Source organism: Canis lupus, chromosome 4, assembly GCF_011100685.1.
Source record: "Canis lupus familiaris isolate Mischka breed German Shepherd chromosome 4, alternate assembly UU_Cfam_GSD_1.0, whole genome shotgun sequence".
In the NCBI taxonomy this organism is placed as follows: domain Eukaryota; kingdom Metazoa; phylum Chordata; class Mammalia; order Carnivora; family Canidae; genus Canis; species Canis lupus.
The window spans coordinates 40,373,477-40,390,206 of NC_049225.1; the positions used below are offsets into that span (position 1 = coordinate 40,373,477).

Below are 16,730 nucleotides of genomic sequence, written 5' to 3' on the forward strand. Positions count from 1 at the left end.
CAACCCAGCAGGTAGACACTTGTTAAGTCCAGAGTCTGCTCAGCTGAAACCCAAGTGTCCAATAGCCCTGATCATACATACTCTGTGACTACTCACCCTACCACTTACCCATACCAGGAGGACAGAGACGTTGACTCAGTATCACTGTGGCCTCAGGTTCTTACACAGTGCCTCGCTCAGAGGAGGCATGAAATAAGCATTTGTTGAATGAATGGATGAATGAATGAAAAACATACTTGAAGGCAAGTAGGAAGTATTTCAACCAGAAAGGCCTTTGTGATACTGAAGGCTTGATGAAGGTTTTCCATCCATGTTTGGGCAAGAAGCTAACACCAGACTTCTGTTTGGGCTCTCTGACACCAGACTTCTTCTGAAACTGACTCAGGCAGTAGACGTTAGGAATGTGTCCCCTAGAGAGCATGTGTGAGTGGAAACCGTGCTGTGAGCAAAGGGGAACATAAGACCTAGGACCCAAGACCCAAGACTCTGGGAAGTCAAGTAATCTGTCCTAGGCCAAATGGCCACGTAAGTGAAGGAGGCAGAATTCAAACCTTGAGGCTGTGTGCTCCTCAAGGACAAAGACCAAAGCCCCTTCATCCACACGATTCTGGCACTTGGCACGGGATCTGGACCCAGGACCCAGTTAATAATCTGTTCACTAAATAGTAGCTAGGGGCTAGCTTCCCAGGCCTCACGCCTTTTCCCCTCTTGTGTAAAGGAATTTGCTGTCTTGCATATTGTGGCTGGGGCTGCAAATCAGATCACATCCCTGGAGGGCCATCTGGCAGTACCTTCTAAATTTTACAACGCACATACCCTTTGACCCAGTAATTCCTCTTCTAGGAAAGCTACCTTACAGAAATAACCATACAAGGATATAAAAATATATGGACAAGGATGTCTGCAATAGCAATAAATGGGAATCAAGAATGTCCACCCCTCAGGAGACTGGTTACATAAACCATGGGTTGCACAGATGATGGCAACGGTGGGTTGCCAGACACATCGGGAGGGAAGAATGTAGTGGGCCATTTATGTGTCGGTATGAAAGGTGTCCAGGATGTGTCAGCTGAAAAAAGGGCAGGGAAGAGTGGTATGGACGGTATGCTCCCATCTCTGCTTATAACAAGGATATTGGTATACCAAAGCCTGCATTTATTCTTTAAAAATACTAGGAGGATACAGATCTGATTGTTACACACACTTGACAAGGGTGAGACTTTATTTTTATTTTTATTTTTTTTAAATTTTTTTTTTAAAGATTTATTTATTTATTCATTCAGAGAGAGCGAGAGAGAGGCAGAGACACGGGCAGAGGGAGAAGCAGGCTCCATGCAGGAAGCCCGATGTGGGACTCGATCCCGGGTTTCCAGGATCACACCCCGGGCTGCAGGCAGCGCTAAACCACTACGCCACCAGGGCTGCCCCAAGGGTGAGACTTTAGAGGCCTGTGAAGCAGAGGTCTGAACTCCTGGTTGGTGGGAGGAAGGGGACAGGACACCAGGGTCATAAACTAGTTGAACAGATAAATGAACAAGACCCTTGCCTCTGACGTGCCTTGAATATCCTCTCTGGGGACCCAGGCACCAAGCGTCACAGCATTTGCTGTCACAGACCTTCACAGGCTGGTGGCTCCTGGTGGTCAATGACAAGAAGAGTGTAGTCCAAGCACTGAGGTCTCAGAACATATCTCACACTTGACAGGTATGAACTCATTTATTCCCCAGATCAGGAAACTGAGGATCAGGCCACCTAGCTACTAGATGGGAGAATGAACCCGGCTCTGCCAGACCTGAAGCCTGCAGGACATGCATCCTGTTACCTGGCTGCTCTATTCCCTTCCCCAGGGATGTGGAGACCCAGGAATGGAGAAGGTACCCACAACATCAATAAGGGAGGGCTGGGCAGGACCAGGACCATCCAAGTAGCAATGGATTCCAACCTGACTGCCCAGCCCCAGGGCCCTGCTCACGGGACAGTCCATGGGGAGGGTCTCTCTCCCACACCAAGCACTGGTGAAGGAGTCAGGCAACCTTTTGAGCGCTATGAACCCCCAGACAAGTCACTTCACCTCTCTGGACCCACTTTCTCATCTAGAATATGAGGCTATAAAGTATTCCTGCTTGCATGGCACTTTTAGCTTGTTTTTACTCAACTTCTCATGGTTGAGTAATAATAGATGCACAGATAGTACAGAGAGTTCCTATCCACCCTTCAACCAGCTTCTCCTCCTGTGCACATCTTCTACAACCATGGCACACTTGTCAAAATGAAGAAATTAACCCTGAACACACCATTAACTAAGCTATAGATGTTACTCAAATCTCACCAGTTTCCCTGCTAATGCTTCTTTTCAGTTCCTGGACCTGACCTGGGACTCCACTTTGCCTTTAGTCTTCCTGTGTTCTTAGTCTTGAATCCATCGACACAGTCCCTCATTCTTTCCTTGGTTTCCAAGACCTTGTCATTTTTGAAGAGTACTGGTAGGTGTATTGTAGAACGTCCCCCAACTGGGGACTGTCTGGTGTTTTCTCGTGATTAAATAGGCTTGTCCTTTTTTGGGGGGTGATGATCCCTTGGAGGTGAGGTGCCCTTCCCATCACATCCCACTGGGGGGTACATGACACCCACAAGACTTCTCACTGGTTGATGTCGACTTTCATCACTTGGTTGAGGTGCTATCTCTGCATAGCTCCACAGGAAAGTTACTCAGACTGCCCATGCTGGTCTCGGACCTCTTTCCTATTGCTTTTGTGTCAATGTACCTCCAGCCTTTTCTTTCCTTTGGTGCTTCTTTGCTTTCTTTGGCCTCAAGCTGATCCACGCTTATTCTGTACTCTGCCTGCCGCAGCCCTGGAATGAGCTATTTCTTCAAGGACACTTAGATCCTTTTACTGAAGACGGGCATTTAGAAACCAAAATCTGGTACAATTACTCTTTTTTTTTTTTTTTTTTTAAATGAGTAAAAACACACTTGTGTCAAAAACTCCAGTAGCCTAAAGGGTATGAAAGGGAAAAGTCAGTCTCCCCATGATCCCTGAGCCCCCATATCTCCTCCCAGAGGCAGTTACTACTGATGATTCCAGGTGTATCCTTCCAGAAACAGACGATGCCTATACCTTACAGCATTATGGTGAGGACAGATGAGATGAGGAACTATGAAGGGCTGGCAAGATGCCCATCCTTTCTCCTCTTCTTCGTCTCTCCTTTCCTCTCTGGCTCAGCAGCTGGGCATAGGGAGAGCAGGCCCAGGTATGGAATGGGGGGGAAGGAGGGGAGCAATGGCAAGGACGCTACTCACTAATGGCCCCGGTATATGTCGGCTGCGTGAGGTCCTTGGGCACCTTCCTGTAGATGTCAAACCTGCGGAGAGCAAAAGGGGACAGGGGTGAGGTGGGTGCAAGGGGCATGTCTCAGGCAGCAGGGGAGATGGTGTCAGCCACCTGGTCAGTGAGCCACAGTTCTTCCCAGAACCAGCTTCTCCCACTCTTTCAGGCCATCTCCTCCAAGAGGCCTGCCAGACACCCCCCTGATGGGACTCTGCCCCACCCCCTGGCAGTACTCCCTCACAACACTTAGAACTACCTGAGATGACCCTCATTTGGTTATGTTTCTAGGTTGGTCTCCCCCCTCCCATCACAATGGAACCTCCACAAGGGCAGGGACCTTGTTAGGTTTTGTCCTGGCGCATAGCAGAACTCAGTAAGCACTTGTGGAATGAACGGAACCCAAGTCTTGGGCTTCTCTGATGAAGGAAATAGGGAAACGCACAGTCCTTCCTGAGTTCCATGACGGCACTGCATTCCTGCCCAGCGTCACCTCTCCTCCCCCTCTTCCCTTTCCTGCCTCCCTCTCCCCCTTCTGTTTCCACTCCCCCCTGCCCCAGCTCCTGCAGCCTGCTGGCAAAGATTCTTCTTCACTCCAAGGCATGAAATTAACATAAAATCCTGCCTGGTCTCAGAATTAGCTTGTGATGACTATAGCTCTGGCTCCCATCTAACACAACTTTCCGCCCCACATACAGAGCAGATTCCTTTCTTTCATATGGGTCCCATCAGAGCAAACGAGGATCCTGGGGGCAGCAGAAGAATTTGGGGTTTGGGAGGCAGACAAACATGGTGTAATGCTGGCCAGCTATTCAATTAAGAGTTAAGGGGCACTGGGTGGCTCAGTGGTTGAGCGTCTGCCTTTGGCTCAGGTCGTGATCCTAGGGTTCTGGGATCGAGTGTTGCTTTGGGCTCCCCGCAGGGAGCCTGCTTCTCCCTCTGACTATGTTTCTGCCTTTGTCTGTGCCTCTCATGAATAAATAAATAAAATCTTAAAAAAAAAAAAAAAGAGTTAAGGCCTTGGAATCAGACCACCTTGGGTTCAAATCTTGAGCTTGTCTTCCTTGCTATGTGACTTTAGGTTTCGCTGCTCCTGCCAGGCCACTGAGAGGAGTAATGGAAATAAATGTCTGTGGTGGATTTACAAAGCATTCACAGAGGAGGCGCCTCACACACTTGGCTTCCTTCCTGTCACTTGAACTTGAGCAGACAGTTCTCACAAAGCGGAGTTCTATCAACAGAGCTCTAAGTCCACACGGTGTTCCTCAGCTCTCAGGCAGGACTTGGAATGGTGAAGAGGCCGGCTGCTTCAGCCCTTAGGTGTGACCAGTAGTTGGCATGTGGTTCCCCTTCAGTGACTAGGAAAAGCTGTCAGCACCCTGCTAACCTCAACGCAATGACTTGGAATCTTGCGTAAGATCTGATATTTGACTACCATGCGTTCACCCTAATTGCATGTGAAACGTGCTGGGTTTCCTAACACCTCAGGGGAGAAGATAATTCCTGGGGTTGCCAAGTTAAAAGGTAACACTTTCCCTTATGCCTGCTCAGCTACCAGTTATCTGTTCTTGGGCCCTGAAGGGGCACTAGAAACTGGGGCTGGGAGTGTGGTCGAGAGGGAGGGGTCCATATGACTCAATTATCTAGACCTACTCACCTCCCCGCTTCTGAGAATGCTGACCCCTTTAGGCACAGGAGAGGTAAGAACATGTGTGAACTGTAGAATTAGCCAACGTGGGCTCGAATGTGATGCCACACTGTGCAGCCTTGGGCACATTACTGACATAACCTCTCTGTGCCTCAGTTCCTCTGGCTGTAAAGTGTGGGCAATGATACTACCTCGCAGCATAGCAGTGAGGACCAAGTGGCTCCATACATATAAAGCACTTAGGACTATGTTCAGCTCCCAGGAAGTATTAGAAGAATATTTGCAGTTACTATTATTAATATTCATCTAACATTTACAAGCACCTACTAAGTCCTCTTTTAGGCACCAGGAATACAGGTATAAAATTCGGCGCTTGGCCCCATGTGCCTATAGTTCATCAATAAACAAGGAAATGGAAGGGCACCTGGGGTGATGCACGAAGCTTCTGGCAGCAGGTGATATCTGAACAGAACAAGAGGAACAGAGGAAGAGTGAGTGGAGGCAGAGAGTAGTCCGGGAAGGGAGAACAGCAAAAGTAGAGGTCAGGAAAGAGGACCTGAACTTGGCGTGCTGGAGCAGAGATGACCCGAGAGAGAGAGACAGAGAGAGAGAGAGAGAAAACGCAGTGCTGGGACCAGCCTGGAGGACCTGGAGAGGTGGGAGGGGCTTTCAATCCAGCTTCCCCCTCCGGGTTAAGAAGGGCCTCACAATTTATAAACTATATAAGCCATCATTCCCAAACTGGGAGTTTCAGAGGCCACTCAAGGTGAGGAGGTGGGGTGGGGGTGGCTAGGGGCAGTGTCAGAACCCAGTAAGGGTGAAGAGGGGAGAATTGGCAGTGATCCCGGGGTGGGGATGGGGGAGATGCACTAATGTGAATATGTAAATACAGTGAGGATGGGAGCCAGGTGTCTCACTGTTGGGAACTGGAGGTACATAGAATAAACTCTGTGGTCCTAGAGTGGAAATGGAGGTTTCACTGTGAATTCATGATTTTCAACGTACACAAATACAGAAATACACATCATATTCACATGTATTTCCTAGCTCATTCCATAGAGAAGGCCCAGGAACAGTGACAGCCAGATAGCAGACTGCATCTGGTTCTTAAATGTTGGCTTCTAAATATTCTTCCCTCAGAGAAATGGCTGATTCCAGGGCTAGGCAAAGAAAACACAAGATGAGCTTGAAGTATCTTATGTCAGAAAGCAAGAAAGTGTTCAAAGAATGATGGGGACACAAGCCAAAGAAAGGGCAAGGTGAACGTTACAGTCAATAATCACAGGAATAGATAATAACCCATTGGATAAAACAGGAAGCCACAAATCTATATAAAGAAATGAATAAATCAAAAGTTTGATAAGGAAAAGGATATTTATATGCCTTCAAAGTACCTCCCCACAAAATCCATATTAATTACAAAGGGAAAAAGAGTAGCTTTACAGTTGAGAAACTTGACATCATCTTAACCAAGTGACCAAAGTGAGTGTCACTGGTAAGGAGACATATCATGTGCCTCCTGATCTGACAGACTGGGGAGGGCACATTGTAAACCGCTGTGAGGATCTTGCTAAGAATGTGCAACCTCAAATGAATCATGAGAAAGCAACACACAAACCCAAAATGAGGATTCATGACTAGCCAGCACTTGTTAAAAGCATCAAGGTCATGAAGGCAAGTAAAGGCTAAAGAACTTTCCAAAATTGGAGGAGACTAAAGAGACATGACAACTAAATCCTGGACAAGAAAAAGGACATCAGTGGGACAATGGCTAGGATTCAAATAGGATCCATGGTATCAGTTACTACTACTGTATACTGTTTTCTTCCTGGTTTTGATAATGGTATTTTGGTTACGTAAGATGGGGTAATAACATTTGGGGAAGCTTTGGTAAAGGGCATATGGGAAGACTCTGCATTAATTTTGTAAATTTTTTTGTAAGCTAGAAATTATGGCAAGATAAAAAGGTAAAAAAGTTTTTTAGGGCAGCCCCGGTGGCCCGGCGGTTTGGTGCCGCCTTCGTACCAGGGTGTGATCCTGGAGACCCCCGGATTAAGTCCCAAGTTGGGCTCCCTGCATGGAGCCTACTTCTCTCTCTCTCTGTGTCAGTCATTAATAAATAAATAAAATCTTTTTTAAAAAAAGTTTTTTAGTTTAATGGAATTTAAGAAAAACAGTTTAAGGGGGGAGATTTCACATAAAAACCTCACACAGCCTGCTTTCTTCACACATACCTGGTCCCTGTAGGCATCTGATTTTGAGGTGCTGGCTTAACAAATGTTTGCTGACTATGCTGGGTGTCAAGAGTATGTTTTTGTTGGGAGCAGGAAGGGTGGGGGGGGGGGTGAAGGCTGAGTGAGCAAAGGTCTAAGAGAGGAGGGTAGACTTGGACCAAACTACAGGAGGCAATGGTGACCAAAGGAAAGAGGTGTTCTGGAAAGAGTCACTGATGTGAAACCAAGATCACCGCCAGCTTGTGCTGGGCACTTTTACATTTACATATTCACCTTGAATTCTTACGATAACCCTGGCAGACACTGATACCTCAGTTTTCCATGGAGAAGACTAAGGCTAAGCTATAAGCAACTTGCTCAAGGTCACCAAGCCCATGACTAGTAGAGCTGGGATTCAAACCGAAGTCTGAGTCATAGGTCATGGTCCTTCTACTGCTCTGTACTTGTGGGAATCAGTATAGAGCTCACTTAGTAAGTTAAAATCTTAAGGTTTTGCTACTTCTACAGATGCTGCCCTAGAGCAGATAGGAATCTCCTGGAAGATAGGGAGCAGCTCCAAATACATTAATTCATTTAACAGATATTTACTAAGTACTTCCTGGCCATATTCTAGATGTTGGAAAATGGAAGTAGTCAAGGTAGACATGGGCCTTGCCTTCATGAAGTTGCCAGTCTAGTAATGCTTTTGACTCCTTGAGAAGGGCCACCTAAACAAAATGTTCTCTAATAATTATCCCATTCTGTGCCATAAATCTAAGCTGGGGAGCGGTGATGGGGTAAACTGAAAAAGACCCTGGGTTCAGAGCTGACCATAAGCCAAGTGAGTCAGCAGTTAATGTCACTAAGAAAATGGGCCACAGGAAGGCTGGTGAGAACCCAGGCATGTGACAGGCTGGGAAGTGAGCCGTCCTCTCTGGCTTACATTAGTCAATCCCTCATTGCGGTGATGTGGTGATGCGATTAGCTGTGGCCACCCACTGTCAAGAGAATGGAGGAAAGGGTAAAGGGAGTAGAGGAGGGGGAAGGGATGCTTACTATGTATCTAGTGTGTGCTCAGCCCATGCTGTGCCTGTGGCTGGCATGTTCTCACTCAATTCTCTTGGCCAGCCTTCAAGTTAGGGGCTTTTATTCCATTTTATAGATGACGCTTAGAAAGGCTGGTGGTTTGGCTAAGCTCACACACCTATGAAGTGCCACAGCAGGCATCTGAATCCAGGCCTGATTTACATTCTTGCTGCTTTTCCCAACAATGTGGGGACAAACCAAGACCACTTCAGTGGAAAATACATCTTAGGCAAAAAGGTTAAAGAACTGGAATTGGTTAGCCTCAAACAGAAAAAGCTAAAAGGTGGATTCTTTATTGTTGTCAAACAAAAAACTGCTCTTTTCCTGCCCTCCCACTAGACTGATTGTCTCAAAGGCAGGACCTGGACCCTCTTGCTGACCAGCCCTGTCCCATCCAGGCCCTTGGGGAACTGACTTCGATGAATCAATCTGCAAAGATAAGATCTACTGGCTGGTCTTAACAAGATTAAGATGAAATGGATAGTGGAGAAGCTGGGTCCTCAGGGGTTCCTTGTACTGGAAATTGAGAAATTTTCCTTTGAAAAGGGGGACAAAGTAAGAGAACCATCAGCTAGAGTTAAGGAAGGCTGACTATCTGGATGCCAAGTGCCAGGAGAACGGGAGCCAGTGACTGGAGCTAGGTGGGCAAGAGGTTTATTACCTGCTAGGACAGGATGCATACACAGAGACCGCACAGGCCTTGCCTTCAACACTGTCCACTGTCAGGTCTAGAAGAAACTCTGAGATCACTATATCCAACCCATTCATTTTATGGATGGGAAAATCAAAGCCTCAAGAAGAAGAGTGACTTGTCCGGTTCAAGGTATAATTAAACTCAGAATAGTTAAAACAAAAACAAGCCAATAAAAAACTTATGAAATCCTTGTTATTTCTCATGCTCTTGAAAAGTCATATGCTAGTGGTTCTCAACCAGGGGCAATTTTGCACCCCTGCCCCCTTCCCCCAGAGACATTTGGTTGTCACCCGGGGGAGTGAGGATGTTACTGGTATCTAGCAGGTTAAGGCCAGCGAAGCTAATGCGTCTGACAATCCTACAATGCATGGGACAGTCCCCCACAACAAAGGATTACTGGCCCCAAATGTTCAGAGAACTTAAGTTGAGAAACTGTGTTGTATGCAGAGCAAAACTTCACATGTGGGAAGCTCATTTTCCCACTGAGTCCGTGTTCTGTCTGAAAGGTGGCCAGTTGCTTCTGCTCCTGCTGGGTGAAGTCATGGTCATGGCCTCAATTGCTCCCACAGAGACCAGGAATCTGGATTAAGCAGTCTTTCCCTCTCTCTTCTGCTCTATGCCTGAGAAGGAAGAGCTCACTTGGAGAGATCTGGACAAAGGGATCCACAGAGAAGAGAAGTCTACTTGGACTTGTGGCTTACTGTGATGGTCAGGTAAGTACAAGTATCACTATTTTAATCAAATGTGCTGAATCTATGCCCCTAGCTCACTTTACCTTAAGATAAAACATACATCGACGTTAGTACTAGAAGTCGATGAGAATACAGGATTTCCTTAACAGAAATTCATTTTTCATGCCACATCCAGCCTACTGAGTGAGAAATGGCTGCATAACCTCACCCAAAATAAACATGCATAAGTCTTCTCCTGCTCCCAAGCAAGGAAATTGCCTCTGGAAATCTCTGACTAATGGATTTCTTCTGTAATTTCTTTTCATAGCAGAATGCCTCAGCTTTGCTATTTTAACTTTTGCTGCTCGGGACCTCACTTCTCCCCTGCTCTTGCAGATGAATCTCAGATCACTCTGTGGTTCGCCATATGTGGGCGGCTACCAGGCAGGCGCTTGTGATGTCACTGTTTCCAAGGCTTAATGAAATTAGACGCCATTTAGGAACAAGTCATTGGAAGTGGTGGGTCATTCGTCCCAAAAATAGCCAGTGAGGCTTTTAGTTGGTGCTTTGGCCTGTGCACCCCTGCCCACCAGCCTGTCAGATCCTTCAGTGCCAAGTACCAGGGAGTTAGGTGAAAAGTGTGCTTGTTCACCTACTCATTTCTTCCACCTTACTGAAAACTATTTGGGCGTGTGTGTGTGCACGTGCGCACGTGTGCATGGATGCCAGAGGGCACACAGAGGTAAATCAGAACACATCAGAGCCAAGCATGGGCAGAGCGAGAATCCTACAAGCACCGGTTCTATGGAGCCCTGGAATCACTTTCACAGCTCCCCGAATCCTGTCCTTGATGTTCGAACCACTAATATGAGCCAACACCAATCCTCCCTCTGCCAAAAGAAAGGAAAAAAAGTCTGTCTCCCTCTCCAGCCCAGACAGAGGAGCTTAGAGGGTGAATAATGACCAGCACAGCTACACTGCAGGTGTCCCCATTGTGAGGGACCCCTGTGCACCCAGCCATACACTCAGAACATAGCGCACATCTTGTTTACAACCTGTGCAGTAGATCCCAACCTTCCTCCTATTTCACTTGCCCCAAGATGCAGGACCAGGACTCAAACACCTGCAGTCTAGCTTCAGGACATATGTTCTAACCAGTGTGCCACATACCTACCTGAAACAGGGAGACAGACGGGGAGCTGGAGGAGTGGAGGTCTGGGTGATGACTCTCCGTGCACGCAGCACTACCACATGCATGATTTTCCCTCTCTATCCCATCCCTGTGGCTCGCTCCCTAAATCTCTATCTATAGGGTGTTCTCTCAGCTTCAGTTGCCTCCACAGTGACCTTCCCCATCCCAGAATGCCTTTTCTGACCACAGAGTCCTGGTCTTTACCCCTCTCCTCCTTCCCACAGAAGCCAAGTCTGGCCAAAGAAGAAGAAGAGCTTCCAGAAAGCCCCTCCTGAAGCAGCCTCCCCGACCTCCCCAGGCAATGTGGGCATATACACTCCTGGCCCAGCACCCCAAGATGATTGCAGGGTCCTCCATCCCTACTAGACTGAGATGAGTCAGATCTGTTCTTCAACCTCCTGTGGATCATGCAGGGTTTGGCCCATTAATGGCATTTGGCAAATTCCAGATGAAAATACAAAATGACGTATGTGCGGGCTATTCGTCACAGCACCGGCTATAATAGCAAACAACTGGGTGCCATCTAAATGTCCATCCAAGGGGACCAGTTAATAAACTACAGACCATCCATGAAGTAGAGGATGATATAGCTATAAAGGGGAATGAGGAAGGTCTCTATACAGTAACAGAAAAAAGCAAACTGCAGGACACTGGCTTCTATTAAATTTATTAATATGTTTGTGGAGAGGGTAGTGTTAAAAACAAATTTACACCCTTGCTTACATCTTCAAATCTGTGAGGTAATAGCCAAAGATTTTGTAACAGCCACAGTCACCCATCAATGGGCACACAGATAGACAAATTACAGCATAACCATACAATCACTCAGCAATAAAAAGCAACAAAGTATTGACATGAGTAACAACCTGGATGATTCTCAAAATAATTATGCTGAATGAAAGACAAACTAGGGTGCATATGGTATGAGTCCATCTATATAAAATTCTCAGCAGTGCTTTATGATTTTCAATATATTGGTCTTGAACTTCTTTTGTCAAATTTATCCCTAAATATTTAAATTTTTTATGCATCTCCTAAAAATAAAAGTAACCATTTGCGTTAGCTTTTTTTTAAAGGTTTATTTTATTTATTTTTAAGATTTTATTTATTTATTCATAGAGATACAGCTAGAGAGAGAGGCAGAGACACAGGCAGAGGGAGAAGCAGGCTCCATGCAGGGAGCCCGACGTGGGACTCGATCCCGGGTCTCCAGGACCACGCCTCGGGCTGCAGGCGGCGCTAAACCGCTGTGCCACCGGGGCTGCCCTAGCTTTTGGTTATACCTTCTATTGCTTCTTTTTGAAGACAGAAAACTTTAGACAAGTATAAACTAGTCTAGGGTGATAGCAGATTGTCAGCTGCCTGGGGAGAAAGGAAGAGAGGAATGCATGGAAGCCTTAAGGGTTGATGGAGACATTCACTCTATTGATAGTGATGATGGTTTCATGGGTGTATACATGTTAAATTCCTCAAACTCTACGCTTTAGCTACGCGAAGTTTAGTGTATGTCAATTAATACCTAAGTAAAACTGTTAAAAAAAATTTAATGAGGGCCATGGCTAAAACACATCAAACACATAAAGCAATCTGTAAGTTCATAATGACATTTCAGCAAACAAAAACAGCCTCTTTGGACACCTTTGGATATACTAGGCCACCAATTTATTATTCTGAAAACTAGCAAATAAAGGGAAAGCACTTACTCTCACTTTTTTGTGTACAAATGCATTTATAGGTAACCAAGTAGTTGATGAAGGCAATGTTCTATTTTATAGAATATTTCAAACAATAATGTAGAAAGGCTAATAGAATTAGAAAAATCATCTAATACACATCATGGTGTATCTTTTGATAAAACATTAGAATTTAGCAATGATCAGAAACTTAATAAATGGACCTAGCTACAGTCACCTGAACCCAATGATCAACCTTAGTATCGTAAAGAGAAGACAACCAGTTATTTGGTACCTTTTAATGCAATGCAATTGGAAGTACACAGCATACTCCTTAATAACTGGCCTAGATCAACCTCACATTTCACCTTCCATTTAATCGTCATCCCACAGCAGTCTGGCCTCTGATATCAGCCTCCCCTCCAGTCTCTCTTCCTGCTCTAGCTAAGATCATTTGAGAGTCACTAAGGGCCAGATGCCATTGGCTCTCCTCAGCAGGCCTCTGCACTGAACCTGATAACTGTCCCTTCCTTCCTGGATCTGTCTTGGCTGCCTAAAGTTCCATGGCATTCCCACTCTCTGGCATCCTCTCCATCTGCACCTTTTCCTTCCACTATCCCTGACATCTGGGAGAGCCCTCAGGGGTCTGTGTTCAGGCCTCTTCTCTTCTAGCTCCCACAGCCAACTCATCAATGCCTTAATTTACTGTGCCAAGTTCCAGAGAGACAGGAGAAAGTCAACAAGATAGATGTGGCTCCTGTCCTCACAGAGCTCACATGGTAATGCCCAAAGAGCTTCCTCATTTCCAGGGGCATCCTGCTTGCCCCACACACTTGATATGTCCAGAACAAAATTCAACAGCTTCTCACACAAAACCTGTTCTTAAGGTCCCAGAAGAAACCTGGGGGATTGTGGAATCCAAACTTGTGCAGCTTCAGATAGTTACAGTGAAACAGAAAGGACTGCAGGATTTGTGTTAAGAGGTAAGGCCCCCGACTCTTTTCAAGTCACTGTCTGTGTTCTCTTGGGGTTTTTAAATGTCTGAGAAGTGGTGAGGTGTGCTGTGCCGTGCTGGCTGCAGGGGCCACACTGATGAACAGCATAGTAAAACTGGCTAATCAGTAAGATGACCAAGATATTCTTAAAGAATGTTTTAGATGGTCTATCAGGAAAAAAGGGAGAGGTATCACTGGGCTGGACAATGCCCTTTGCCTATTGCCTGGATCTGGTCTAGTTGGAGAACAAAGCTCACACCCGGCAGGGAGGGGGAATCAGTCTAATAGGTCTAGATCCTAATGCAATCTGTCCTTTGAAAAGTGAAGCAAGCTTGCTCCCACCTCAGGCCCTTTGCCCTTGCCATTCTCTGAATCTGGAATGTTCTTCCCTCGGGTATCTGCATGCTTGATGCCTAATCTCATTTATGTCTATATTCAAATGTCACCTCCTTAGAGAGGCCTGTCCTGGCCACCAACTAGAATACCTCTCTCCATCTTCTTGCTCCACTGTCTTTTCCTTCATAGCTCTTAAGATCATTGCCTGATTTTATGGTGTGTTATCTGCCTTTGTTCATTGCCCAATTCTGCCATTAGAATAGAAGTTACAGGAGAGCAGGAACCATGTCTGCCTTTGAGTCCCACTATATTCCTAGAGTCTAGAAAACTGCCACACAGTAGGTCCATAGAAATGCTTTTGGAATAGATGAAGGAGGCAGCTTTTCTCTGAGTGTGGTCCTTGCACCACTGCCTCAGAATCTGCCAGGCAGCTGATTAAATTTGCAGATTCCAGGGCCCCACTGTGGAGTGGGCGAAACCAGGATAGGGGCGGGATGGGGGGCAACATTGTGGGAAAAAGTGCACTGCAGGAGATGCTTGCGCATGCTACAATTGCTAAGGTATCAGTGTGTGTTTATTTCTAACCTCAAATTTATTTCCTAAGACTTTCAGCATGTACCCACCTGAGTTACCAGGGGCTCAACAGAGGGATAGGAAAGGGACTGGCATTTCCTAGACCCTATGGGCTGAGCGCCATTTAAAACACTTGACCTATTCTATCCCATTGAATCCTCCCTACCACCCATGAGATGCCATTGACAAATGTGTAAACCGAAGCCCAGAGAGGCTGAGCTACTTGCCACAGTTCACACAACCAGTGAGAGGCAGTTAGGCTAGAACCCTGGTCAGCCTCACTCACACGCTGACCCTTACCCTGACTCTCCCTGGCCTCCCTGAAGCCCTGCACTAGGCCCTGGGGACCTTGGCTGTCCACACTCAGCCCTGCCATCCGGTGCCTATGTGGAGCCTGGTGCTCACTGCAGCCTGTGGGCTCCTGGTGAGCGAGTAAAGGAGGAAGGGTCCCTCGGAGCTTTGGAACTGCACTGTGGTGCCACCCTGAGGACCCGGGCAGAGCACAAGCCGGACAGGGGTCCCATCTCCCCCATCTGCCTCCCGACACTGCAACCGATGAGCTCATGCTCTCACAGAAAGAGGAAAGGCCTGGTGTCCGAGCCTCAGGACGTCAGGCAGCCAGGGCTTGGCCAGGAGTCAGGCTTCCCACTGTCAAGGCCACAGGGAGCGTAGGCCAGGGGACAAGGGCTCCTCGAAGTGTTTCCAAATCACTGGAAACAGGATGAAGCTGCCAGCCCCACACCAGGACACAACATCATCCCAAGCGTGGAAGCTATAAATGGAAATGTATTCTTAGAGGGGCAGAACATGAGTGGGGGTTTTTCAGAAATGACCCATCATCGGATAAAAATACAGATGGCATTTAAATGCTGAGCGGCAGGAGCTATTCCGGGGACTGGGTTCTCATCCCTGCAGCTCCCAGCCAGGGTACGGCCCTCAACAGAGATTTAAAAGGAAGAATCCACTGGGGCCAGTGTTTTTAAGTTTTGGGGCAGAGTATTTGGGAGAAAGAGATTTGTGGAAGGTGCCCCCTTTGGGGAGAGCCTAAATGTCACCTGACCTCCATCTGCACCTGCCCGTTTGATTCAATTTTACTCTGTGCTATGAGACCACCTTTTGGACAACATTCTCAGCTACCTTAAGAAGTGAGGGCTGAGTTCTGGAGAGGTCTGGGGATAAAAGCCCTTAGATGGGATCAAGATTTTAAGAGGTTTTCAGGTCAAAAAAGTATAATAAAGAAAAACCTGGAGGCGGATCTGATGTCATGGGAAGGGGAAAGAGTATTTATTAAGCCAGCCTCTTCACTCATGACAGCTCCCTGAATCCCCCAAACCACCCAAGATACAAAAACAAGATTCAGCCTTTTTTTTTTTTTTTTTTTACAGAAAAAGAAACTAAAGCTCAGAAAAGATTGTGTAGTGAGTGAAGCTCCGGCTGAGAGACCCCCTGCCCAGAAAGACAAGCAGAAAGGAGGCTGAGAGGAAGGGTAGAAGGGTGTTTCTGGTAGAGCAACAGGTCCTGTGGAGGTTCATGGCTCAAGAAGCCCAACATCACTCAATTAGCATGTGACAAGGACTGGGACTTGCACCCTCATGGGTCTGAAGGCGAAATTACTGTGTCAGGCTGGGGAGCAGTGGTGTGCTTTAGAAAGTGAGGTCTGGCTCACAAATTAAAAGGTGACATTTTTCAGACTATCTCATGGAAAAATGCATAAGGAAAGGGATCAAAGTGCGCTCCTTGGTGATCATTGTCATTTGGGCACATCTCAGTACTCTTCAGCTGTTCCATTTAAACAGGTTATAAATGAAAAAATATTGACAGGTGAGGTCTTTAGGAGAGCTGTCTTGAGCTGGCCAGTCCCTGTCTGTGTTTTACCAGCCCTCCCTCCCTCCCACCCACCTCATGACCCCACCAGCACTCTTCGTTGCGGGAAGGCCCATTCTGTCTCAGTTCCATTCATGTACATGCACTGTGCCCTCTGTTTGCAACACCCCTTCTCTCTCCTCCTCTACCAGTTCATTCTTTCTGTCGTGATTGAGTACCTACTATGTACCAAACACTGTTCTAGGTGCTAGGAATGCAACAGTGGTCAGACCCAAAACTCCCTGGCTTTACCTAGCCCTTACCTAGCTTATATCCTACTAGGAGAGACTAACAATAAAAAAAAACTAATATGGCAATGCCTATAAATATTATCAAGAAAAATAAACCAAGCTAGGAGATAAAATATAATATAGGTGCTATTTTAGATGGGGGGTGGCTATTAGGGAAGCCCCATCTGACAAGGTGACATGCAAATGGAGATTTGGATGAAGTGAGATAG

General features: G+C 46.6%; 1 protein-coding gene across 4 annotated transcripts in view; it reads right to left on the reverse strand.

Moving 5' to 3' along the window:
• Positions 1–16,730, reverse strand: part of ERGIC1 (endoplasmic reticulum-golgi intermediate compartment 1) — a 105,435-nt gene that overhangs the window by 52,400 nt on the left and 36,305 nt on the right. For all 4 annotated transcript variants that reach the window (XM_038534743.1, XM_038534740.1, XM_038534742.1 and 1 more), the window contains one exon: positions 3,302–3,363. Coding sequence is in view for 3 of the 4 variants with exons in the window: in XM_038534740.1 (XP_038390668.1) it covers positions 3,302–3,363 (62 nt within the window). In the remaining variant the exon portion in view is untranslated. The remainder of the gene's footprint in view (positions 1–3,301; positions 3,364–16,730) is intronic.